Source organism: Aulonocara stuartgranti, assembly GCF_965226115.1.
Source record: "Aulonocara stuartgranti genome assembly, chromosome: 11".
NCBI lineage: Eukaryota > Metazoa > Chordata > Actinopteri > Cichliformes > Cichlidae > Aulonocara > Aulonocara stuartgranti.
Genome location: NC_138947.1, coordinates 19,634,614 through 19,662,020, shown reverse-complemented (window position 1 = coordinate 19,662,020; position 27,407 = coordinate 19,634,614). Strand labels below are relative to the sequence as shown.

At 41.4% G+C, this 27,407-nt stretch overlaps 2 protein-coding genes across 7 annotated transcripts; one reads left to right on the top strand and one right to left on the bottom strand.

Annotated features, from left to right (window-relative positions):
- Nucleotides 1-430: 430 nt before the first annotated feature.
- On the bottom strand, nucleotides 431-16,398 carry LOC309717248 (uncharacterized protein). Of its 2 annotated transcripts, none has more exons than XM_082551674.1 (9): nucleotides 14,918-16,398; nucleotides 14,568-14,625; nucleotides 8,128-8,475; nucleotides 6,679-6,945; nucleotides 5,230-5,517; nucleotides 4,766-4,879; nucleotides 4,532-4,590; nucleotides 2,546-4,435; nucleotides 431-2,152 (listed from the first exon to the last, which is right to left on the bottom strand). In XM_082551674.1, exons 2-9 carry the CDS (start codon nucleotides 14,605-14,607, stop codon nucleotides 2,123-2,125), a joined length of 3,036 nt encoding a protein of 1,011 aa, XP_082407800.1. In that variant the 5' UTR covers nucleotides 14,608-14,625; nucleotides 14,918-16,398; the 3' UTR covers nucleotides 431-2,122. The 2 variants fall into 2 exon arrangements, with proteins under 2 accessions (XP_082407800.1, XP_082407801.1); XM_082551675.1 differs by having other exon boundaries at nucleotides 431-2,146.
- Nucleotides 16,399-16,528: 130 nt separating this feature from the next.
- Nucleotides 16,529-25,325, top strand: LOC309717249 (uncharacterized protein). 5 transcript variants are annotated; one of them, XM_082551680.1, is made up of 6 exons: nucleotides 16,529-16,719; nucleotides 17,351-17,410; nucleotides 18,071-18,436; nucleotides 22,271-22,510; nucleotides 24,225-24,321; nucleotides 24,643-25,325. In XM_082551680.1, the coding sequence occupies exons 2-6, from the start codon at nucleotides 17,359-17,361 to the stop codon at nucleotides 24,701-24,703; spliced, it is 816 nt and encodes a 271-aa protein (XP_082407806.1). In that variant the 5' UTR covers nucleotides 16,529-16,719; nucleotides 17,351-17,358; the 3' UTR covers nucleotides 24,704-25,325. The 5 variants fall into 5 exon arrangements, with proteins under 5 accessions (XP_082407806.1, XP_082407803.1, XP_082407805.1 ...); XM_082551677.1 differs by having other exon boundaries at nucleotides 17,235-17,410; XM_082551679.1 differs by having other exon boundaries at nucleotides 16,529-16,848; nucleotides 17,354-17,410.
- The last annotated feature ends 2,082 nt before the right edge of the window (nucleotides 25,326-27,407 follow it).

Here is a 27,407-nt window from a genome sequence, read left to right as displayed (position 1 = left end):
ACCGTGAAGTGTCTCCAATAGTGAGCAGCAGGCCTGTTCATCAGAGGTGACGTACAAGTGGGAGCAGGGGATTGGGAGACTGATGGAGCTGTGATCCAAACACACACTCCGCACCTCCACAGCAAGCCGAAGGAACAGATTTATCTGAGCAGAATCAACAACAGCACTCGGTATACACAGGCGCCATGAATAATTAGCACTATAGACACAGTGAGCAGAAATATGGCTAGACTGCAAACAGCTCTGTGATACAGAAGAACACCAGAATAAATAGGCGCTCATATGGATTGACTTACTGTCAACATCCATGCATACAGGAGGTATTTTTGCACTGGAAATCCAAAATCCTCATGTGTTTGTGGGGGTGCATTTGGCTGTGAACAGTCCTTGAAAAGTGTTGTCTAGCGCGATGGCAGCGAGATGACAAACGCAGTAGCAAAATATCTTTATTTTTATTGATAAAATAAAAATACAAATCTGTTCATTAGTCCCAAATATATACACATTCTTCTCATGATAAATACTGTACTTTTATCATCTCACTTGGAACATCTGTATGAACTGTTTACAAGCATTCATTTTCCAAAACAAGAACCAAAGGAATTATGGTGCTCCAGATGTCTGGTTGGAGCTTCCATATGCGCTGAGTAGTTTTTCATGTTGGTTTCAAACGCTGAGCTTATTCATTTCAATATTAAAGAACAGAGTTGGGGATATTCTGTGATTTGTATTCTTAATGCCAAATAAGTTCCAGGGGAAGAAAAGAGACTTTTCAATTTCTTAACCTGAGGCTTTGATTGACATATCCACTTTTTGTCTGCTAATAATAATAAAAAGGTCACAAATACATGCCCTGTTTTTAAAAAAAAAATCTCGTAACAGATGCATACTAGCGGTAAATGGTTTTGCTGGAGGCTCGGGATGTGACATTTTAAACCCTTTGAACTTTTAGCCAGCACAAAATTTATGTGACACAATTCATTTCCAACTTTTTGTTACACATTTGGTGCAACGCTGTGCCCGAGCTGTTGGTTCTGTTAGGAGAAACAGAACTATATCAGTATTAAATAAAACATACAAAACAACACCACCGATATCAATTAGTGCAACTTATCATCAATATAAAATTATACCCTGAGTTTAAAAAAGGGAAAAAAAAAGCTAATAACGACAATCTTTCATTTTTAATGAGCCGTCTATGAACCCGTAAATTGTTACACTGCTTTTTCAGCAGAAAGTGCGGCAGCTCAGGGTTTTTTTTTTTTTGTGCTGACCTCATTCGTGCACGGGTATGATTATTTTCCAAGTCATTTAAGTCACATAAAAGCATTTAATTAATAGGCGCCCATCCATTTGGGGGGGATCCCCCTCATAGTAAGCAGAGCATTATTTCCCAGCACCACTGGAGCGAATCCCTTTAATTGAGAAGTGTCATAAGAGGCATCTGTAAACAGAAGGCACAAAATAAATAGCTCCAAGTAAATCAAGACCACCCCTGCTGCTAATTTCATCATTCATGACTGCTCCCAGGGGCCGAGTCCATCTTGTGCAGGGTCCTTTCTCATTTATTGTTTGTCATTACTGGCTCAGGTAGTCACGGATATTCACGCAGCTACCTCGTGTGCATTTTATTTGGGCAGTTTAGTTGTTTAGTGCTGCTGATAAATAGATGAGAGGACATGAACTTCTTCAGGTCCTATGGATCACTGCACTTTAAAAAACAAAAAACAAAAACAGGCCCTTGGCAAATTGTGATACATGTGCTTCAGAAGTACAAAGCAGTCCAATAACTGGGTGTGGGACACAGTTATTGTATTTCCAAAGGTTTGTTGATTATGGAGCTTTGTAGTAAGTGTAATTTTTTCCCCTTAAAAAGGGTAGCTCGAACCTCCTTTAAGATAATTTCTAATATCTTTTCAGAAAACATTTCTCACCCCAGTCTTCGTTTTTTTTTTTTCCATAAAAAAATAACTGATTTCAGGAGTCAGTTATGACAGCGTTTGACAGCTTTTTAAAGTGCTAAACCCCATGCAGTCAGTCTTGCTTGGTGGTATATTGGATCTCGTCTGTCGGCTGTTTGTTCACAGGACAGTTGCAGACTGTAGTTTGCTGACATCTGTCATCATCTTGGTCTCCCTCTGTGAGCCTGTTGCTGGAGACACACAACAAGCCCTTCATTGCCGATGTGACACACACAGACACCAAAAAAAAGCAGGACACCTGACACACAATGCTACTTTAAAAACTGCCACAATGTCACAAACACTCGAGACTAAATACAATTTTACGGCACTGACAAACACTGTCAACCCAAAAATTGCAACACTTTTTAAGACTGACTGTCAAGCATCTTTCAAAAAAGACTGAGGCAGCAACTGTTGAGCAGACAGTGAAAGAAGGAGCAGGCCTCGTATAAATGCAAGTACGCAGGAAGCAGGACAACACAGGCACAAAAGTGCACGTCAGAGACAGCCGCATGCTGGAAATCTGCAATATCAAACATATGGCAGCTGTTGGCTGCTATCGTGCTGTGTCTCACACTCACCTGCCTTTGGTGAGCTAAGTGGGCAGGCTGCCCATGGCCATGAGCATGAGCGTGGCCGTGCCTGTGTGCGGTGACATGCATGTGGCCATTCCGAGGTTGGTGATGATGGTTGGTAGGCATCACGGTGTGATGGCGATGTGCATCAGGTCGCTGAGCCACTGGCATATTAACTGGAGGTCTTGGGGGCTCCGGGGCTCTACCAGGGGATTTATGGTGTTTGCGCTCTTTAGGGAGCGTTTGAAACTCTCTGAGGGGGATAACAGGAGGAGGAGTCGGTGGGTGCTGATCCCCAGCAGCTGGAGCTTGAGTCTGTGGTCCGGGGTGAAGCAGGGCAGCCTGGGTCTGCTGTCTCCGATTTTGAAATGTCTGAGCCCTTGCAGTGTGGGCTTTGAGTGCAGCCTGGGTTAGATTGCTGGGTTTTTGCTGGCTGGAGGGATATGGGGCTGGAGCAGTGCCCCTTTGGGGAGCTTGACCAGCACCATGTGTGACAGGCTGTGTCTGTGTACCCACGCCTTGTGGTGCTGTTTGAACTGGTGCTGTTTTGTTTTGCTGAGCCATGTGTGCCTGTTGAAGATGATTAGGATCAGCCAAAGCTCTTGTGTCCGCACCCTGCGGTGCAGTCAGTCCCTGTTGTATGGTGGGTCCTTGTGAGACAGCAGAGTGGCCTACAGAGGCAGTGGGAGGCAGTGCCTGGGGGTTATTGCTGTGAGTGGCTTCCTGCCTGGGGGCAGACTGGCTACGAGGCGAACCTCTGATGTCTCGCTGAGCACTTTCCCTTTCTGTGTGGGGGCTTCTCTGTGTGCGTTGTGAGGACTCGTGCTGGGTTAAAACGCCAGAGAGTACCTGCTGAAAATCAGCCGAGTGGTGCCGCGAGCGTCTGTCAGCTAATGATGCATCTTGTCTGGGTGGAGTCCTGCTACGGGAAGCAGTTTGTCTCTGAGTTCGAGGCTGAGATCTGTTTGTTGTTCTTCCTTCGCGTATGGGAGCATGGCTGGTATAGTCTGTAGTATCACTGGTGTACTCAGATGATGTCTGTCCTCTGTCTTGCGTGCCGTTGGGATACGCTGGTGTCCCTCTGAGGAAATCCCAAGACATCTGTCGACGGGAGGAACTAGGAGTGGCCTCTTGTCTTCCAGAGTTCCTGTCAGACCTCCTGTGAGACTCTGGTTCCTGGTATGTTTGTGTGTTGGCATTCCTCTGTGAAGTGTTATTACTGTTATAATGTGTGTATCCAGTCGGAATAAGTCCTGGTTGATCTTGCTGATATGCGTTTACTTGAGCATCCTGGGGGTCACTAGGATAGGGTCTGCCACTTTGCATTCTGGGATTAGACTGCCCTGCAGGCATCAGGCTGTGTTGGATTTGTGAAGCGTTATTATTGGCTGCATTGGTAAAGGGAAAAGAAATGTCTTGCTGTGTCTGTTGGCCACCAGTTGGATACGAGTTAAGATTGACATGAATGGCGGGCAACTGTGCATTGTTGTTCGGCTGGGTAGTTTGCGGCAGCGCGTTAAGGCTGACATGAACCGCCTGCGGCTGGCCGCCGCCCTGGGCAGGGCCAGTCTGTATGAGAATGTTAGGATTTTGCTGCTGTGTGTTTGGGAGTGTGTTTGTATTCTGAGCATCGGTCTGCACGAAAGCCGGGTTGTCAATGCCATTATGTGGATATGAATTGGTGTTCTGAATAGCATTGTGTAGGAGTCCATTTGTGTGCGTATGGCCATTGTGTTGGCGTGTGTCAGAGTTACGCAGCCCATTTGGCGGCAGTGTCTGCAGGTTGTCAAGGCTTTGGCGTGCAGCTCTGTATAAGCGGTCAGAGTTGTGTTGATAGAGGGGAGGGTTGGGACCTTGATCCAAATCCCTTCTACCATTAGGCTGTGGATCTGCGGGCTTAATGGAAAGACACAGAAAAAGGAAAAATGGAATGAGAACAAAAAAGAATTGTCAATAAATCAGATCTGTAGTTAAAATTTTACAGGGGCTTACCACAGGCCTTTGATTTGGGTTGGTCTTCGGAACCAGCGCAGTTTCCCTTTGTCTTAATGCTTTAATAAAACAAATAATATTGCAACATTGCAAGGAAAAATTAATGGACTACTTTTAAAGTAAAGATGCTAATAAAGACTGTGATGAAAAGTGTTTTGCTTCACAAAATATACAATAAATTTTTTAAGAGTGGACAAACACAAGGTTTGTGGTCATACACACACACGAACTCACCCTTCCTTCTTCGCACAAGAAAGAAAATGAGCACGATGAGGAGCACGATGATTAAGATGCCCAGGAAAGAGCCAATCACAATCCCCGCCACTTCCCCTCCGCTGAAGCATACGTCTGAAATAGAAGGAATGGTGTCACAGGGGGGAGAATTAATAAAGATAATGAGTCTGGAGGCTCAGACAAACAAGAGGAGGCAAAGAAAAAAATGAGACAAGAGGAGGTGAAGATTCTAAAAAAAGGAATGATAAAGTAATTGCAAAGAAAGAGGGGGGTGAGGAAACAAGTGAAAATAAAGGGATGAGTCGGGCTGGTTCACTGAATGACTTTGACCGCATTCTCAGCAGATCAATCTCCCAGGATACTTTCTGTCCCTCTCCTGTCGTGAAGACAGATATGAGGACGGAGTCCAAAACCAACTGTCATCATAATCAGTCAGAGAGAGGTCAGCGTTCACCATAACTCACCCACGATGGCAAAGACTGTGCTCTGGGTTGACGTGTTTCCAGTGATGGCGTTTCTGGCCGTGCAGGCGTATCGGCCGCTCTGATTTTTCGAATAAGTCTGAATGGTGAGCGCCCCGCTGTCCGGCGGGCTATTTGTGATAGGCTGTCCGTCGAGTTGCCAAGAGAAGAGTGCAGGAGGCAGCGAGTTAGACGTACAGGTGAGACGAGCCGTCTGTCCCACCACCACGTCCCCTCCTCCGACACACTGTTTCGGGGTGTCCTTGGTCAGCACAGGGGTGTCAGGGCCATCTGGTTTGTTGATTATTAGAGGACAAAGTTATCAGCACCAGAAAGATTTACTTCACAAGTACAATGAGCACAGTTTTATATCTCAAAAAGCAAAGGCACGGATTATATGTTCAGCTAAAGGAGTTATCATTTTGTCAATTTTATTTTAAAGACATCAAGATAAATCACTCTGGTGAACTGTCTTTAATCTTGACTGCAAGTTATTCGGCTAATGGAGTTTTGCCATACAGAAAAAATAAGAAAATGTTCTCTCTGAAGGTTATTTTTACATGTATTGCATGACTTGCATGCCTCACAGTATAATTCACTCACTGAAGTGGCAACTTTTGTATTTTTCTTCTTAAAACATGATTATAAGCTAGTACGAATCAAGTACGACTTAAATAAACATTGTGTATGTTGTTTATCGGAAATATGGATGGAATTTCTCCCACATGATGCTTGTTTCAAACCGCCATGTATTCCCAAGGACACTTTGGCAGCTTCAGTGTCAAAAGGACTGAACCACCAAGAATGCAGTTAGTGGGCAAACATTAACTACTACCCTAAACTCAGCTGGTCTGATGTCAGCACAGCTTAACTGAAGAAATGCATTAATTTAAAAAAAAGATGGAAACTATTGTAAATATTTGCTTGTTATAGTTTCCCACATGCAGGCTTTGCAGATTTATGGTTGATTTCTGTTTCTGATTACTGCCCAGTTCACCAAACTGGGAAATTGTGGTTGAAATTGAAAAACTGGCCTGAATAATTATTGGAGAAAAAAAATAAATCAAGAGATAAGGTGACATTGAAAGTAATCATTAGCTGCACTTTCAGTTTTACCAGCTGTTATCAGTCTACAGTACAGCAGCCCCTGTGAATGAATACGTCTGTGGCTACAGAGGATGGGATTTATTTCGGACACACAAAAAATACACGTTAGATCTTTGAGGACACCGATCAGAAGCATAGCAGTTGTAACATGAGAATTACTGAATTACTGTTGTGATCGAAACAAAGCCAGAAGCACAACAATAAGCTTTTGGACAATGTTCTGTGCACTCTGAGTGCACTTCAGCATACTGTATGCAGTGCAATGGGGGTAAGCAGATAAGCTACTGCTATTTGCAGTGGCTACAGCAGATTAGCTTCCTCTTGTCTTAATCACTACAAACTCACAGTAGATAGTGAGGCTCTTTGTGGCAGTTTGGGCACTGACGGGGTTGCTGGCTGTACATGTGTACTCCCCCGCATCACTCCGTCTGGCTGGGTTAATGATGAGAGAGCCACCGGAGATGGTGATCCTGGAGTCAGCAGTGACTGTTGAGCCTCCTTTGCCCCACTGGACTGTAATCTCCGTCCCAGCAGTCCATGTACAACTCAGAGACACATTTCCCCCCTCCAATGGTACTAAAGGCACAGACAAACTCACTCCGGCTACGGCATCTATGGGAAGAAAAATAAACTTTACCAAAGAGCCGCAAAAGCAGAAATGTTGAGAAAAGATTTTAAAATTAACGACTACTATAGGTATGAGCCTGAGTGTTTGAGAGAGAAAGAGAACGAGAGGGAGCTCACTTCAAAAGTTGGAGTGACAGAACAATAGAGGGCAGCTTTATGTATCTGTTGAGGATAATTTGTTGTAATCAAAGCAAGTGAGAGCTGAGAAGGGACACCGTTCAGATAGAGGCACAGATGGCGAATAAGGGGGCAGACGGTGTGAGTGGTACCCGAAATGCCTCTTGGCGAGCAGCCTAAGTTAAATAATTGGAAAAGGAGAAGAGGGGGCATACGGATGGAGGAGGAGGAAGCGGTGACTAAGAGAGAACCTCAGCAGCTACAGCAAACAAACAAAAACATTCGAGCAACTACTAAATAACTCCAATCACTCCTGTTTTTGCAGATCACCTGTGAATCAGCAGCAGGATTTATATTTTAGCATTTTGGCTGCCTTTCATTTCAAGAGGAAGCTATGAACGAGTAAGTAGGAGGCTGAGAGTCGTGCAGAAGGACGCGGCTGTTCCATGACATGAACTTGCTGTGGTGAGTTTGGAGAATGTGACCTTTCAGCAATAATAGACTAGTGCCTCTAACAATTCGGTCTCTCTGGCACCCTATTAGCACTGGTGGTAAGAAGGTTGAGAAAATCTGTACATCATCCCTGCAGCGTGGGCAGCTGACTGAAAATAAAGAGAGACCCTCAGCTGTTCGGGCTCCATTACAGTACTGAATATAAATGAATGCAAATACAGTATGTACTGTATGCAAATGCAACGCTACATTTAGACTGCTATAATATCAAACATCTAAGAGCATGAATGCTGCATATTGGATGAGTTTTAATTAGCATAAAGCCCTGAGCCACTGGCTTCATCCCCTCCTCTTTTTTCATTAATTTTACCTCGCCTACTATGGGTCACTAATTTCATTATACCTCCCAGACTAATTCTCTTACTTCCCGAATCCTCCCTCTTCTCTTTTTACTCCCTGGTATTCCTCCCTAACATTATCGCTTCCCTCAAAACCTCTCTCCCCCCACACACTCTACAAGCCCTCCACTTTCCCTTACCACCCCACTTCCCAACTCTCTCTTAAATCAACTCACAGGGGCACTTCTTCATCTCTTACCAAACACTCTCAGCTGTACTGATCCGGTGTTCACAGACAGGTTTGTGTTAGAAGTGGGAAGCACCGTTGCCTGGTAGCTCCCCGCATCCCGGAGCTGGGCACTTCCAATTCTGAGCGTGTTGGCAGTGATGGAGACCCTGCCCTGGAACTGCGGTGGTGGTTCAACCGTTGAGGTCCCTCCAGCCCACACGCCCAAAGGCCTGTTCTCATACAACCATGTGATGGTCAGGACACTTGGTAGGTTCAGCAATGTGAACACTACATCAGTACCAGTTTGAGACAACACTGGGTTTGTCTGGAAATTGATCACCACCGGTTTCTGACCCAGTACACCGACGGGGAGGAGAACTAAACAAACAATCAAAAAAAGAGAGATATTAAAGATGCAGTGCTTACAATGTTTATCATTTCAATTTAGGGTGGAGGAAATGTTTTATATTTCAAACAACGTGCAGCAGAACCTGATAAGAATGTAATCTTTTTTTACGAAAATAAATATACTAGATAGTGAAATTAGCCGTCATCATAATAGCACCTGAGGACACATGACTGTTTACATCAAATTTCAGGGTAATCCAGGCAAAGATAAGCATAAACACGGTGTATTTTTAAAAATTAAATCAGTGCATCTCAGCGTTTTTGTTTTGTGACCTTCTGCAGAAATTAGAAGAGTCTAGACAAAAGAGTCTTAGAAAAAACTAAGGAATAAAATCAATGTATGGCTTTTTTATTTCTTCCTTCCTCAATAATGAGTCATCAGTTCATTCAACAAACAAGTAATTTAAAACCAACATAAACAGCAAAACGGTTCTCATACTTTGATGGTGACGCATTATAGTGTCATTTGAGAAGCTGTGGCTTCGACCAAAACCAGAGACAGATGGAGAAAGTTCAAACAACTGCCTAGCTGAAAATGGAGAGCCAGTTTAACTATTGGGAAGAAAAGTCACCCTCCAAAAAGCCAGGCGAGAGCAAGGCCATCCACTGCAACAGCCCACATTACTTAGATACTCCCACAAGGGAACGGGTCATGTTCAGGTCATTTTTCACTATGAAAAATTGGTCAAACTTATGTCTGAGCTGGATTTGGTTTCTGTTCTGTTTACAGCAACAACTAAAAAAGAAAGAAAAAAAAGAGAAAAATAAGCATCTAGTGTTGGTTACAGTAGCAAGTACTGAAAAGAGGGGATTCTCTTGAAAGTTAAAAATGCTATTAACAGTCCATGGGCAAATACACTCCCACTTTAGTAGGTACAGCTGTTTAACTGCTCATTAATACAAATGTCTAATCAGCCAATCACATGGAAGCAACACAATGCATTTGGGCAAGTAAGCACTGTCAAGACGACCTACTGAAGCTCAAACTGAACGTCACAGGAGAAAATGTGATTTAAGTGACTTTTAACATGGCATGGTTGTCGATGCTTGACTCACTGGTCTGAATATTTCAGAAACTGTTGATCTGTTGGGAGTTTCCCCACACAACCATCTCTAAACTTTACAGAAAATTATCCAAAAGAAGAGAATATCTGGTCAGCAGCAGTTTTCTGGGCAAAAATATCTTGTTAATGTCAAGAGGTCAGAGGAAAATGGTCAGGCTGCTTCGAGCTGACAGGAAGGCAACAGTGACTCAAATAAGGACTCGTTATAACCAAGGTATGCAGAAGAGCATCTCTGAATGCGTCAAACCTTGAGGCAGAAGACCACAGAGGATGCAACTCCTGTCAGCTGAGAACAGGAAAATGAGGCTGTAATTCACACAGGCTCATCAAACTTGACAACAGAAGATTAGAAACACTGACTGATGTAACGAGCTACAGTTTCTGAAGCAACAGAAAAGCATGGATCCGTTCTTCTTTGTAATAGGGTGGTGATGTTTGTGTAGTAATGCGGGGACTCCTTAGCACCAACTGAGTCAAAGCCGACCTGAGTATTGCTGCTAGTGTACCCATTTTCTGATGAGGTTAACATGTCGAAAAGCTCAAATCATCTCAAATCATCTCCAAGAATAGATGATTGGCAGCCGGGGGTCAGTCCGACTGGCAATAGTTTGTTCCCTGTATTAAAATAACCAGATCTCAATTTAACAGAGCACCTCTGCAGCAGATCAGGAAATTTGCATCACGGATGTGCAACCAACAAATCTGCTGCAACTTTGTGATCATATCAATATGGACCAAAATCTTTGAGGAATGTTTCCAGCAGCTTGCTGAATCTGAAGAATTAAGGCAAGTACTAGCATAGTGTCTGGTGTGAGTCTGCATGTTTGTGTTACCGCGATATAATAATGCAGATTGGTGAATAAGAAGGGGAAAGGTGTGGGACACATCTCTGAGCATTTTTGTTTTGGGAGCAGAATGGAATAAAACGGTAACATTTCTAAATTAAAATAATAATAATGAAAACTGAAAAAAAAATGGTATTTACAAAAATGTTTAGGTTACAGAGATGCACCTACATGTTTTTTAGAATGAAAAGAAAGCATCTGCATTTTCACTTATATGGGGTTTTGGAATACTTCTAATAGCATAGTATTCTTAAATTTGTAGTTTTACCCCAAGGATCTGAGTACATCTTTCACCACTGCAGAGGAGAAAATCTATAGATACACACAGTGGGCTCAGGGGGTAAAAACCCATTAGTAAGGTACACACTCTTTCCTTCCTCATCGATTTCACACCATGATTTTTGGATTGTAAGTGATCCCAAACTAAACATCTATTTTGTGTTTTTGTTAGCCTGACTTATTGTAAGCCATGTCATAATCATATTTGCTGTCTCTCTTCACAAAATCAGTGGTGCATAAGCGATTTTTTTAAGCAACTACATTCCAAAGAAAAACTGAATTTAAGTTCTTCTGCTGTTTGCATGTTTGTCAATTTGAAATCTGCATGGGAATAAAGAAGGAAATATGTGCTTTTGTCTTTAGCTACCATTCCTCTCTGTGTGTGTTTTGTGTTAGTATTGCAGATTGAAGCTGGAAAAGCCCTGCTGAATTTTCAATGCCTTTTTTTACTGGCATATAAAGCTTCTATGCGACAACACACCAGCCAGTGATTTATAGTGAATAAATCAATATGGTCCTGATCAGTCTCGCTGGACTGCCTTTATACGATTTTCACAGGAGAGCAGAGAATAAAATGACACCAGTGAAATGGCCTGTATTCAGGTTTCCCCACTGATTTCTTAAAGACAACAAAAGTGTTTTAGGCTTTTAGGTTTGTTGTCTTCTTAAAAAAAAAAAAAAAAGTCAGAATAAAGGCTAATGAGTCAGAAGTGAGAAATGATAACGAGTGAAGCAGCCCAGAGCTGATGCTTTCATGTGCGGTTGGAATGATTTTACAAGGCCGTTTTTACAAGGGCACCTAAAATAAGATGCATTTATGACATCATTAAGAGTTAGACTTTAATAAGTAAAGCCTGTCTAATAAATCACTATTAAAGTGATTTAGTTGGATACATGGATCTGAAATGAACTGCAGCAAAGAGTCCAGAGGTCATGCCAATTGCAGCAAAAGCGGAGTGATGATGAAACTTTCACCTGCAAACTTGTACCCAAAGAGGCTGGACTTTAAATCTGCGGGTTGCTCCAGTGGGTGTGGCGGTTTCTTTTGACAGTCCTTCTCGTTAAGTCACTTTCAGCTGAACAACATTTCTGGAGATGTAAACTAAACAGCTTCTTGTTTACCAAAGAATTTATCAGAAACGCATCCACCAAACCGCAGGCACAAGAACTGGAGAAGTGCTTTCATGAGCAGTGTAGGTTGAATGAGAACTGTGTAGAAGCAGCTGCCGATAGCAGCAAAATGAATATTTAATCATATGAAAATGTTGATACTTTAATAATTATCTCTCGTGCATGAAGAACAGCCCTTAGTTAATGAACAAATTAAAATATAATTTACATTCCTGGCGCTAATTCGCTTTCAGAAGCTTGTTGCCTGATCTTTTTTGTTTTTGAGCAAAAGGTTTTCACAAACAGGAAACACAAGGCGCTAAGTGCGGCTGGCATTATTTTATATTTTTTGCTACTATCAACAAACCCCGCGAAGAAAAATCGTGTTATTCTGCCTCTGAACCTTTTCTGGGCTCACTTGTTCCTGCTGAACTCATAAATCTTTAAAAACATTTCACAAATACATAGAATCACTCCCTCTCTCTCTCTCTTTTTCTTAAAATACAGTAGATCTAAAACAAACAAAACAACAAGAAAAACAGAAAAAAGGAAATGTCGTTTTTTGTTTGTTTTTTTTTAATAAAAATAACTGAAACAAGAGCAAACTTCGCCTTTCTTAGGACTTATGCAGGCGTTTGCTTTTTTATGTCATGTTTTCAAAACAATAGCCAGGTATCGATGCTACTAGTAGTCCTATTGTTCATATTATTGTTTTCAAAACCTGTAGACTCCAGAGGTGTGGACTCGAGTCACATGACTTGGACTCGAGTCAGACTCGAGTCATTAATTTTATGACTTTAGACTTGACTTGAAAAAATGTTCTAAGACTTGTGACTTGACTTGGACTTTTACACCAATGACTTGGGACTTGAATTGGACTTGAACCGGTTTACTTGAAAAGACTTGATATTTTACCCCAAATATAAAATTTAACATGCATATTATATAGAGATTGAAAATGTGACGTCATTCACGGGTAGAACCGCAAAGGATTCTGGGAACTCGTGGCAAGCGGTACTAGCGCACGCAGGCTTTCAATTAAAATCAGTCACACAGCGATAAAAAGAAACACAAAAATGTCAAGAAGCTGTTGTATTATTAACTGCAATAGCCGGTCGCATGACAGCCACGGGAAGCCGACGGGTAAAGAGATCGGTTGTTATCGGATTACGTCGTGGAAGAGAAATTGTTCGAGCCATGTTTCCGAAGTAACAAAGAGGCGACTGGATTGCAGCCATTCAAAGATCAAATATAACGTCCTAGAACACTCCAGCTCACAGGTTAGTCTGCTCCAAGCATTTACACAAAGGTCAGTCTGCTGTTGTAGTTAATGCGTCATTTTTCTTAACATAATTGGTGATATAGGTTACAAGCAAGTCTGGCGCTGAACAGAAATTGTCGCGCTATGCTCCTTTATTTATTGTGCATAAATAGTAAATTATCCTGACACAATATTGCGTTTCGCTTCTGTTATTATGGTACACTGACAAAAACACATACTTTTATTCACAGGATAAAACAGGTTTTTTGTATCACTAATTGCCCAGTATGATTACAGCATACAATATTGTTGTCACTGCTACATTTCTGTGATGCTACCAGAAATTATTTCCACTACTAATTAATTACCGTTGAGCTCAAAGGTTATATTAATAAACGGTTAACGAATGTGTATTTATGAAGACGATTTGTGAGACTGGTAAACTTATGATAGGTACGATGGTCTTTCGTTCTACACGGTGCATTTCAAGGTCCTGCACCCATCCGTCGGTAAACTGTACCTGGGCTTGTTGCAGTGACCGGAAGTTACTAAACTTCATGAGTGTATGCGCTCACTCCAAGAACCGTATGATTATAAATATGCATATAAATATGCTAAGATGAGATAGCTGACTTCATCTAACTAGCAAATGTTTTCCAGGCTACGTTGGTGATACAGTTTCTTTTAATGTGTATGATATTTTTGTCATGCGATTTTAAAGCTGGTCCTACAAGCGCATCCAAGAATAACATGCAGCTTATCTCAGAACTGTCGGTGAAAATTATTCTTGGAGCTAGGTTTAATTGAGCTGCATTTTAAAGAGGTGCAATTTCACAATTTGTGTATATTTTCTAAGTTCACTATTTTGTATGTGTTGAGAAAAACACAGATTTTAAAATTACATGGTCTAATATTTACATTTAGCATAACTGCAACATTATTTTTTCGTTTGTTTTTTTTAAAGACTCGAAAGGACTTGAAATTCAAAGTTTCAGACTTGTGACTTGACTCGGACTTTTACACCAGTGACTTGAGACTCGACTCTGACTTGCCTGACATTACTTGAGACTTGACTTGAGACTTGAGGATAAAGACTTGAGACTTACTTGAGACTTGCAAAACAATGACTTGGTCCCACCTCTGGTAGACTCGCCCTTCCCATTAAAAGAAAAAAAAGACACTCTTCGTTCTGAATCACGAGATGAAAGCTCAGATGTTTGAGCCTGTAAGCAGGCCCTGAAGGCATCACGTCACTCAGTCGGCGCACCGACGGGAATGCAGCCGCGCAGGTTTAAGAGCGGTTAAAGGCGAGCTTTCTGCTTGAAATGCAGTTGTTTTAAAACGTGCCTGGAATACCACGGCGTCTTTTCCCCAGCCTTGTTTTCCCTCCACTCTCAGCACAGACTCAGTCGAAACTCTTTGGACTTTACAGACTTTTGTGAGCTGTTTGAACCTTGCACGCGGGACATAAGGAGAGGTGACTGTCAGTGCAAATTGTTTTACCTGCCAGCGACAAGCTGATAAGGAGCAAAGGTTGTCTCATGTCGTCAGTCAGGCCAGTCTGTTGGGAGATTAAAGCATTAAAACCTTAACTATACAAGATATATATATATATATGCACACAATAAATGTATACATGTGTGGATATTTTTAAAAATCCCTAAAGACATTCTCTCCGGTAGCTGGGATAGGTGTGGATATTTCTTCCAATAAATGCTGTGTGGACATTTTATCATATTGTTACTGTGCTGGCTGGCTATACATCTAGTTCGGTTTACATCTGATTAATAAACTTACAAACATAAACATCTTAAATATAGTATGTAGTATAGGTTATATTATAATAGGCTTACCTCTGTATAGCCCCTTTGTCCACATATTAGTTTTGTGCTGTAAGGACGAAAACACTTGTCGGCTACTTCCTACATTTCTGTTCATACCTGTGACGGACACGCCTGTTTTCTTAAAGAAGACGCAGTCATTTGTTTGCGGTAGAATGGTCAGTGGGTGGGAAATAACTTTGAAGTAACAGCTGTTGCATTGCAGCGACACCATTTGGAGAAAGTCGATTCCTTTCACATTCATCATTCATTGGCATTTTCCTTCCGGTAGGTGATCTCAGGTCAGCACAGTGGTTAAGATGCAAGACTGAGATGCTTTAGACATGTGCAGAGGAGGGCTACCAGGGAAAGGATATTGAATATGGAGCTGCCAGGCAATTGAAAAAAAATTAAACCACAGGGGAGATTTGTGGATGTAGTGCAACGGGTTGACAGAGGAGAATGTAAGGGAGAGAGGGTGAGATAGGAGATGATCCGCTGTGATGATCCGCTGTGGCGACCCCTATAGGGAGCAGTCGAAAGAAGAAGACATGATCCCCTAGAGCACCAGATAAAATCATATAATTGCACCATCTTTACACATTTGAGTCTTTGATTCAGCTGCTCGCTTGTGCAGTAACACATTAGCAAACTGAAACAACCCCAGCAAGTAATTCATTTGCATATGGAGCCAGAAGCTTATAGATGATGTCTGCTGAGGAAGAAGAAGGAAAAAAAGAAAAAAAAAAGCTGATATGAGGGCTAACAGTGTTGATATTTTTCAGCTGTTGTATTAGTGCCACCCACTGGTTAATTCCAACTGACAGCACTTTTCTGTAGACTCAGTGGGGGCCACAGCTGTGATTCCCATGATTATTCGTAAATCCTTTGCAAATACAAATGGTTTTATAATCATTTTTAAATCGCTCATTATATCCGTGCCCCAGGATGTGCTCCCCAAAGTGAGAAACTGTGGAGCTAACCTCTGAATAAGTGATGTCATTATGCTTCAGTGCTCTAGTGGTGTAAGAGACACGTGTGGCAAAACAATCTCGTGTCAGAGCTGGTTCGGAGGCTGTTGTGGCGCTTTCGATCATATCAAATCATCTTGTTTGATGGATTCATTTGTATCCGCTTGCAGTTTTCTTTAAAACAGCTGGCGATCAGATTTTAACACAAAGCTAAACTTTCCCAGGGAATGAAATCGCTGGCATTCCCCTTAACATGCTTGAAGAGGTTTCTCAGTTGCAAGCAAGGGACAATTATTGGAAGAAATAAAAATAGAGTAAATCGTGTATTAGTTCCTCTTTAAAATTCAACACCAAAACAATGCATTGTGTCTGCAGGGCAACTAGTGTTCGTGCCGGATAAGAAGCCCGCAGTACAAAACCTATTTTGTAAGAATGCGTTTCAACATTGTCAGTGATTTCCTTCCAAAGAAAGCCATTTCTTTTTATCACTATTAACAAACAGCTCAGAAGCAGCTGTGTGAAAATCTAGAATCAAATATGCTGTATTGTCCAGGGAGCGTGTGCTAGAACACAGGCCCAGGAAAGGAGCAGGGTGGTGCTTATAATAAAAAGGGTGTGGTTTTACAATAGACAGTTCAACTTATTTAAAGCACAAAGCAGAAAAGAGCATTGACTGTACAGGAAGTGGTGGTGGGGTGGGAGGTAGACTGTTGGAAAAGAAAATGACGCCTACGTGACACACAAGGGTTGGACATGACGAGAAGGGGGGAAAAGGCCAGAGAGAAGAGAAGAAGCTCCAGAAGACATCTGGCTTTACTGCTGTTTCAAACTGGAATATTTCTTACAATGGCAAGCCCTTTAAAGGTATTGCGGTGTTTTGGGCCATAATTCTTCTCACTGAGGTGAACTGCGCTGCACTTTAACCTCTGAGAAAGTCAATACAGAGCAGAAGACCTCTGACTCAACTGTGCTGTCTGTCTCGGGTTTAGAAAGGTAGGTGAGTCCCGCTGCAGAGGGTTTTGATGTGGATAACTTCAAGGTAAACAAAAAGGGGAATTCTAGGTTATATTTAATGCATGCAGGTTGGGTTGTGTTCTTGCACCGTTATCTCTGTTCTCTCTCTGTGTTTTCCTGTAGCAGCTGTGCTTGAGGGGCTTCATTTTAGTTTTGGCAGCAGACGTGTCCCGGTTTTGTTCCAACTTCTGATTTTACTGCAGTCTGCAATGCCAATACTGTTGTTCTTTGGATACTTCACAAATAAATTAAGAGGGGAGAAAAAAAAAGAATACCCTAAACATTTGGCTTACATTTTTTTAATAGAAGGACATGCTGGCTGTAATTGTTTTTGCTCTCATTTTAATTTCACATTTTCTCTGGAGGTGGTGTTATTATTCTTGCTGCAGTGGCACCCCTGCTGCCTGAGTACAGAGGAAATTGTGTGCCGCTGCTGAGGTCATGGACAAATTCCTCTTTCTCTACTCTCCGTCTACATCAGCAGGTGTTATGGATCTACAGTATTTCCTGTGCTGGAGAGTTGCCCCACTGTTTCTCTTGAGTAAGCCTTTTTTGTTGTACCCGCCATATTAATGATTTTGTCATTAGGCAAAAAAAAAAAAAAAGCAAAGAAGGGAAAAAGTATTGCTATGTTGCTTTGCCCTTTTTTCTTTGTTCAAGCTGAGACAGTGGCACAGTTTCTGTTCCTCAGCCACACAAAGAATGATCAAAACAACCCTAAGACGTTGCACTGTTACGCAAAAGTGCCTCTTGCGTTAATGACCGCACTTGCATTATTTACGTTTCCCCCATCCTTTGCCTTTCAAGTTAAGACACATGATTAATAGCTCTCATGGTAAATGCACACAGGCTTACCAGGCTTTGACACAGATTTTAGGATATTGATGTGGTTTGATGGATATCACATTAGGCATGGCTGTCATGCATTATAAATCATAACTTGACATTATTTGACAGCAACTAGCTATAGTATATTCATAAAGCGCATACAGAGAAGGATGGCGATGACATATTATGTTATTGTTTGTTTCATTAGCTTTCTATTTTATTCGTACAATGCAAACACTCCAGAGGCAAAAGTCTGATTGAATACTGCAGGTCTTCATGGCCAGTGCAGTAGAAATATGCACTGTATGAGTCACGTAAGTGAAAGAGGCACAGAAGACGATGTAATAAAGAACAGTGCGATCTTTGTTCTCAGTGCCATGTGGGCTCCATTGTATGTCAGTGCACATCCTCAATGAAGAGCCGGTGTATGTAGTCCCCGGATCCAGCCTGGATCTGAAAGCCCAGATCAAGCGTGGACACCTGGAAGACATCTCCACAATAACCTGGGAACACGAGCCGGAAACGGGGTTTAATATTGAGAGAGTGACACTGGCCACGTGCTCTGGCAGGAGTCTCAAGTGTGCTGGTACGAGGCCAAATGTCCGTGTGAGCACCGAGCAGCAGGAGACGACACTCCAGATTAATGGATACACCACAGCGGACAGCGGCGTGTACACTCTGACTGTGACAGATCGCCAAGGAGCCAACACCTCCACACAATGCATCGTCAGGGAATACGGTACAGTATGACGACCGGCACGTGAGAGGATTTATTGTGACAGCCTTAGATAAATCCCCTTTTGTTAGTAAAATATGTGCACAGTCACTTTAGTATGCTGTCCATTTATCCAGGTCCCCACTCCACAAAGGCTTGTTGTAACAGACGTTATGGAGAAATTTAAAGACACTGCTGGTACAGTGCAGGGATAAACAACTGCTTGAGTGTTAAGATGCTCTATATTTACTATAGTTGATCATTTAATTCAAATTATGAGCATTTAAAGGTTGTCGCGTAACCCCTCACTGACTCTGGTTCTGACGGAAGTTTCTTCCTGTTAGAAGGGAGTTTTTCCTTCCCACTGTCGCCAAGTGCTTGCTAAAAGGGGGGCGTTTAGTTGTTGGGGTTTCCTCTCTACTAATGTAGAGTCTTTACCTTACAATATTAAGCACCTTAAAGTGTCTGATGTTGTCATTTGGAAGCTTATAAATAAAACTTCAGGTTCAAGTTGACTTCCTACCAATCTCAGTACCTCCAGGAGCAGCTGGTCAGCTGACCTGAGAGACCGACAGGGTGTGTGGAGATGAAAAAGCTCAGAGAGGCAAGGCGGGGCAAGACTGTGAAGCATTTAAAAATAAACATAAGAATTTCAAAACTCTAAAAGACACAGGCAGCCAGTGTAGTGAGGCCAGGACAGGGGTTATATGCATTCTTTTACGAGTTCCTGTTAGGAGTCGTGCAGCAGCATTTTGAACCAGCTGCAGACATGAGAGCAACGACTGTCTGACCCCCACATAAAGTGCGTTACAGTAGTCCAGGCGGGAAGAAATAAAAGCATGGATCACTATTTCAAGGTGCTGCCTCGAAAGAAAAGATTTTACTCTTGCCAGTCGCCTTAAATGATAAAAACTGGACTTCACCACTGCTCTGATTTGGTTGTCCAATTTAAAATCACTGTCCAACTTAAAACCAAGATCAGTAACAACAGGTTTAAAATAAACTTCCAGAGGTCCCAAATCTACAGAGGAGGACTCACAGGGACCACTGGGTCCAAACACCAACAACTCTGTTTTCTTTTCATTAAAATTTAAAAAGTTTAGAGCCAACCAAGCTCTAATGTCATCTAGACATGTCATGAGAGGTTTTATGGAGATGCCACCCTTCTGCTTCAGTGGCAAATAAATTTGGCAGTCTTTGGCATAACAATGAAATGCGATCCCATGCCTTCTACGGATAGAAGCCAGAGGCAATAAATACAGTAAAAACAGTAGTGGCCCTAAAATTGAGCCCTGTGGGACACCGCATGACAGAGGAGCAGAAGATGAACCGAGAAGGCTGACAGAGAAAGTTCGATCTGACAAAGAAGACTTAAACCAATTGAGTGCAGTGCCACCAATACCTACTACATCACTTAATCGAGAAATTAGAATATTGTGGTCTACGGTGTCAAAAGCAGCAGTTAGGTCAAGCAAGACAAGGACAACATGGTTACCAGAATCACATGCCAGAAGGATGTCATTAAAAACCCTTAATAATGCAGATTCTGTGCTATGAAGTGTTTTGAAACCTGACTGAAAAACCTCAAAGATGCCATTATCATCTAGAAAATCTTTCAGTTGACTAAAAACGATTTTCTCTAAAACCTTGGAAAGTAAAGGCAGCTTGGAAATAGGCCTATAGTTCGCTAAAACTGTGATCAAGGCCAGGTTTCTTAAGCAGTAGCTGCACTACTGCATGTTTGAAATTTGCAGGAACCACACCAGAAGACAGACTGCTGTTAATAATTTCAAGGACATACTGCCCTATACTAGGAAAAATGTCTTTAAAAAATTGTGGAGGAAAAGGATCCCGAGGGGAACCTGTGGGCTTAATATGGTGAACCACATCCTCTAAAGTGGAGAGCGTCACAAGTTCAAACTGAGTAAAAACAATTTTGAATAATAAAAGCTGAGGTATCTTGTTCAATTAGACCCAAAGCAAGTTAGAAAAAGTAGGTTTTTAACAGCATTTTAAAACGATTGAGAGGCTGGTAAGCTAAGTTGATCAAAAGATGAGGAGCCACCACTAAAAAGGCTCGATCACCTCAGCTATTAAGCTTGAATCGGAAACATCTTAAAGCAGTTGGTTCGTAGACGTCAGTGCTCTGGCAGGATTGTAGGGTTGCAAAAGTTCAGTTAAGCAAGGTGGTGCTAAATGACTGAGACTGAGAAACATGTAATAAAAATTTTAATTGGATCTCGAAGTCTGTGTAAGGAGCAAGTGTAACAAGAATATAGGTGATCACGTCATTTCTGTTCTGTCAAAAGGCAAACTTCTGCATTTTGCACATCCCAGAGGCGATGATGAAACGACTGGTCAAAGTCAACATATAAAGAATTGCAATAGTTTAAACAAGAGAGGTAATAAAAGTGTGAATTACTCTCTCAAAGTCATGCAGCGGGAGAGGCCTTCACCTTACTGAGATGCCTTAGTTTAGCAACAGAGCTCACCTGTTTATCAAATTTTGAAGCACTGTCAAAGTGGTAAGAAGCTATAAGACCAATTAGCAGAGAGATACCCATCTAACATGTTGGGTTGCCCGAATAAAATATCTTGCTTTGGTTTTGTTCAGCTTGAGGACAACAATGGTGGGCACAATGAAACATTATAAATAACAGGCAATAGGTTAACTGCAAAAAGAAGTGTATGGATTATCTCATAATAAATATTCATTAACAACAGTCCTAATTCTAGATGATACACAACAAAAGTTTTTGCACAGTAATGAATGCAGATAATTAAACACTGATGACTTTGAGGAAAGAATATTACCACCAAGCTACTGTACATTTTTTACTGTGTAATCCATTATTTTGCCTTTAACAAGAGACAAGAGACTCATGAGAGGGTATGAATTTTTAAGTATAAATCATTAAGTTAGAAGCGTTTTGATGGTTATATCCACTGATTGTAAAATTATGGTGTAATTACATCCATGCGTCATACCTCCACCTGGTACTTGTTTAAAGGTTCAATACGGCAGCAATAAATGCTAAAGCAGCAGTAAATTAACATTAAGACGTCCCAGTGTAAAGACGTGGGAACAAAAGGTCCTACTACATAGTGGGGCTGCTGGAGAATATACCAACAGTTAGTTGAAATATGAATATAAATGTTGTTTGCTTTAAATTATTTGAATATGTTGCTGCGGCAGTTTATGTCAAACTTGGCCTCTTTACATGAATCTCTCTGAGTAATTATATGAAAGAAAGAATACATCAAATACTCTCCAGCTGACTCTGTTGTGGCCTTTCAAGTGTTAACTCCAATAATTACCAACAGTATAACGAATGCGCTTTAATTTCACAGTAGAAAGCATTGTTTTCTTCTGTTGGTAGATGTCTCATTTAATAATGTAACACTTGGAATTAAATTTGCCTACAGGCTCCACTTTCCCGGTCTTTCTTTTTGCGTTTGTCCCTCTAGACGAATCCAGTCTCCCCGTAGCTTCTGTGCTTTTACTCTCATTTGTCTGCCCTAACAGTATCAATTCATCAGCTCCACTCTTCTCTACATCTGCTCTCTCGGCTTCCAGGGTTTTCCATCATCCCATTCTCCAACATTATGCCTCTCTCTCTGATCTCATTATTGTCTCTGAAACTGAGCCAGTTTCTCCTGACAGCATTAAATGTCTCTCATGATTCTTTGTCTGAGACCCTCTTGGACAGCCGTGTGCCATTATTCTTATTCTATAACAGATAGATGCCCACGGCTGAGCACTTCATATATCCTCTTGTTTCCATCCAGCGCTGCATTCTTTACCTACATACTTGTCACATATTTCCATATTTCACCTCTGTTTGTCTGTCTTTCCAGAGGCAGTCCACCACGTCTCCGTCAGCATTAACGTGTCCCACTCCTTCCTTGTTTGTAACGAGGCCTGGGGGACTGATCCCAGATTCAGCTGGCGCCACGAGAGTGCCGACATCACCAAGGCGGTGGGCAAAGTCTCCAACAATGGAACAATATTAATTATTACCATTTCTCCACTCTGTGGCCACTTCACCTGCATTGTTAGCAACAAGCTCGGCCATAGTTCCGCCACCTACACTGCAGGTACTGCTTTACCTTTTTTAATCAACACTTATGACATTAACAGTGGAAGTGTAAAGGGAAATATCCCCCCCACAGGGATGAAGCCACTGATAATTATCACGTCTTGGGTCTGTGGGTTATTTTTTAGCTTGGCTTTTGTGGTTCACTGTCACTGTTCTTGACTTAATTTCCAGCTGTTGTTGTCATAAAAAACACTGAACTCTTCCTGTCTGACATCAAAAGACAGACACACAAAGTCAGAGTGAAGCTGATAAATGTGATCCAGCATTTAGCAGCTAAATGGATAAAGGAGACCATAAGAGGTCTAAAAAGGAGTGTGAACATTGGGTTTTTGAACTCTTAAAATATTCTAATTATAAACTTTTTTTTGGAGTTGGTTTTACAATTTTGAGATGGATCTATTTACTTGAACATTTCTCTTAAAAATCCTCTACATTAATTTGATCGCTGTCTTGTTATCTTGCAAATTGAGACATGCATAAATTTATCATAAAGCAATTGAAAATCATCTATGGCTAGTACCAAGCTGTGCATATGTGTGAATAAAACATTTTTTAAGATATTACAAATGCTACATGATCTATAATGCATCATGCAATAGACTCACGTTGCAGTAGACCACTTGATTTTTTATGTGTCAACAAAATGCTTGTAATACTCAGATTTTATCAATTTTGATAAACTTTGCACAAAATTAAGGAGGTTTGTGTTTGGTTGATTTTTATTTTATTTTTTTGTAACAGTGCTCCTTGGCAACAAATCTTTCCCTTAAATGGCATCACGTTTGTAAGGAAAATGCGTTTGTGGGTTGAGCAGCAGAGTTGAGTATGTGGGTTGTGGCCATGAAAAACTTGTCAGAGCTGTTTGTGATTGGCAAGAGAAAAATTGGAAAGTTTTTAATGGACACAGCCCACATACTCAACTCTGCTGCTCAACCCACAAACGCATTTTCCTTACAAACATGGCTTCATTTAAATAAGCAGGTTTTTCAAGGTGTACGATTTATTGGCAAGAAATAATCTACCAAATACAAATTTCTTTACTTTTTGTGTTTATATATAAAAATATACTCTCGTGGACTTAAGTCAGAGTTATCTTTGACTTGTAATGCAGCACTTTTTTCATGGTCATACTGCATTTACTTGGGATGTAAATCCACATTTCTCCACATGAGATTAAAAAACTCAATGCTTGATCCCCATTTGGCTGGAGCAGGCGGTTCGATGTAAAGGTGGCTACGCCTGTTGACACTTTATTTAAAGCCCACCGTGCTGTGTCATGGATATTCAGGAATCGGACTCCTGTACATAATGCATTGTGTCTATTGAAGCTGTGTCCTGATTGCGCTTCTGTTCTGTTCTGTGTATTGTATCACCGGTGGTGTTTCAGTGATAAAGGATTTTCCAGAGTGCAATCAATAAATCACTACCAACACTACTGCCACTGCCGCTACCACTGCTGCTAAACAGGCAAGACAAATGCAATTCCTCGTATCTGCCAAGAGGCATGATGATCCAGCGACAGTCAGGGTATTTTAGGATGCCTCCTGTTATCCCTTGGTGTTCCAGTCAGTTTAGTGACTGTGTGGAGTTGTTGCAGGGGACCTCTTTGCCCTCTAAGAACAGCCATGCCAGATGACCTCTGTTTTTTCTGTTTCTTTGGGTTTGTTTTTCTTTGTTCCTCCTCTCATCGGCTGTTTTTTCCTGGTTGACAGCACCTTGTGAGACCGAGAACAGAAGTGCGACGGCAGCTGTAGTCTGTCTCCTGCTCCTGCTGAGTTTAGGAGGAGTGCTCGCATTTCTGCTGTGGAGGTACGGTAAAGCACACAGTCACTGGCAGACACAAGCACAAATCTCATTTCAGGCTATGCTCAGTTGATAAAGCCATATGCAGCGAGAAAATAAGACACTGGTAGTGGATGCTTTAGAAAACGACAAGGAAAAAAAAAAAAGGTGATGGTACAGAATGAAACAGCAAAATGTGACACGGTGTCCTCCCACACAATACTGTGCAAACATGAGGCGTGACAGGCCAGCCTGCGTCTGCTGACAAAACAATTGTCATTTTTACTCGAGCCAGTGTACAGTTTGTCACTGTTGCTGCACTAAATTGAACACTTGGTTTCTTTTCAGGAGGTACAGGCACAATAACAGAGGAGAAAGGCTGCACGAGCATTTAGATGACACCATCTAAAAAAAAAGTGCCTGAGCCACATTATGCTGCTCAGGTGTCTCAGAGAGGAGAACAGGAAGAGCACTGGCCTATGGGGGAGGGCCTTCCTGTCCTGTGAGCACTATGACCTTTCACTGCACTGAAACAATGTGAAGAGCGAACCGCTTCTGGACAGATAAAAAAAATATATATAAAAAAAGTGGATATGTGGATTGAAGGGCCAGCCTTATACTGCCTCCCGCTGGGCTTTACCTGAAACTGTTCAATAAGCATTCATTTTGTAACCTTGTGTTAACTAAGCTGTATGCTTAAAATATGCTGTAAAATATTGCCTTTATGCTGAAATCCCTCTACGTAATGTGATGGAAATCAACAGTTCACAAAGATTGTTTAAATTAACGGTGCTTTTTGTTATTTTATTTCCTTCAAGCATGTATTTTCACAGATATGCAACAAGCTTATCAGCCTTCCAATAAAGTTTGAAAGCAGGATTTGGCGTCTTTATGAAAAAACAAACAACTCTGTGAATGAAAACTGTAATCACTGATGGTCATGTGATTATTAATTTGAGGAAAAATAGTATTTGGTTTGTTTGAAATACTTGGAGAAGCAAACATTTGATCCTCTTTGATACTTAATAAAAACTCTACTTGAATAACACCGAGAGACAAAAATATCTTTTTCAATCCATGTGATGTTCTACTGTGGAATAAGAGAGTAAGCCCTTGGCACCAGAAGCTACTTTTACCCCCTTTAGCTAAAATACATTCTGGCAGGTTTCTTTGCATAATTATCCAGACTCTGACATCAGCTTAGTGAAAATTTTACCCGCCTTCCATGCAAAATTCCTTTAGAGGCAAGATCTTTAAGAGTTTTCATGCAGTTTTTGTGGTTTTCACATCCTTCCATTTCCTCGTTTTGAGTCATTCCCTGGTGGACTTGCTAGTGTGCTTTGGATCATTATCCTTCCAAAATACCTACTTGCTGCTTAATTTTTCAGGCAAATGGGCTAACATTTTATTCAAGTGCAATTTAATATGATGTAGAATTTAGAGCTGAATCAGTGACCATGAGCTGCCCAGTCCCCGAGACAGCAAAGCAACTCCGGACCATACTTCATAGATGCCTCATGGTTCTTATCCTGAGAGGCTGTCTTTGGTCTGCACCAAACAACTCTTATCTTTGATTTGTCTGTCCAGAGCACATTATTCCAGAAGGCCTGGTCTTTTCTCACTGTCAAACTGCAGTTTATCTTTTGCTTGGCACACCTCCCATACAGGTCAGATTTGTACAATCATTTTTTGATTTTAAATACCTACAATGATGCCAGCAGTTTCGAGAGTTACCTGCAGATCCTGAGATGAAAATCACGTTTCGTTTTTTTGTTACAACTGAAATTGGGGGCTGAAATTGCTCAGGTAGCCGTGACTGGACAAACCGGCTGTGGTTTGAAATCTATGCCAGCTGTAGATGATTTTCCTAAATTAATTTTTTCAAAAATCACTGCCAAGCTTATAGCCATCTACAATCTTTTTTAAGAGGCTAAGGGAAGAGCTTTCCATATCATGACATGATCACGCTCTACACATTTTAACAACAAAAAGAACACCATATCAGTGTGAGATTTAAATTAAACAGGTCCCACCTGTCACTACTTAAGGATATTCTAATCAGCAGAACATAATCTGGGGCACTGATTATACCTTTATGTGTTTGAAGGTGTGATAAAGGTAGAGGTGTACTTCTTCCATGTGACTCATCCATTTTTTTCAGGTACTGTCACTTTCCACCACAGTTCAAAGACATGTTTGGTTAACCAGTAACGTAGTCCCCCTGAAAGCCTACTGGTTAACAGGATAAGTGGTTAAGAGGATGGATGGATGGCCTTTATTAAAGCAAACACATATTTATGCACAAATTTATTATTAAAGTAACCAAGAAGCAAAATTCACTCAAATTCAGTTTTATTTATATAACACCACTCAAAGCGCTTTATATTGCGAGGTGAAGAACCTGCAACCTTAGAGGGAAAAACTCAACAATCAGACAGCCTGCTATAAGCTAGCACTTGGTGACAGCGGGACGGAAAAACTCCACTTTAACAGATACATCTAGCAGAACCAGCCTCAGGGAGGGGCAACCATCTGCCATGACTGATTGGGGGTGAGTGGAACAGAAAAGAAGTCACGAAGAAGACGTCATGTAAAGAAACGGATGATAAAAGTGTAAAATAGTAATAACATAAAAGCCTGATGAGTACATATGAGATTGTCTAACAAGAGACAACTTGAAACCTCTGGATTGTTTATTTTAGGTAGTGAACACAGGTTGAATCAGTGCATTCAGTCCAGTGGAGGTCCCAGCCCACTATGAGTTCAACTTGTGTGATTAGGAGAGTAAATTTATCCTCTGGGATTCCTGTTAGGTTCAGTTTTGTTTTTGTTTTTCTTCCTCTGGCTGAATGAAGTGTTCTTGGTGTTCATCCAGAAAGCTGATTGTGTGTGCAAAATAACACTGTGGACACATAATCACTTTCACGGTACACCCATCACGCTAAAATCCTTTAACCTCCAGCAATGTTTTTGCCGTGCAGTACAGTGAGTCACACTGAAGGAAAAGGAACCAGAGAGCCAGAGGTGAAGAGGAGGACAAGTTTTATCGGGTGTGGGAGGAAAAAAACGCAACAGAACATCAACATGAAAGTTTAGGTGTGCCTCTGGGACTG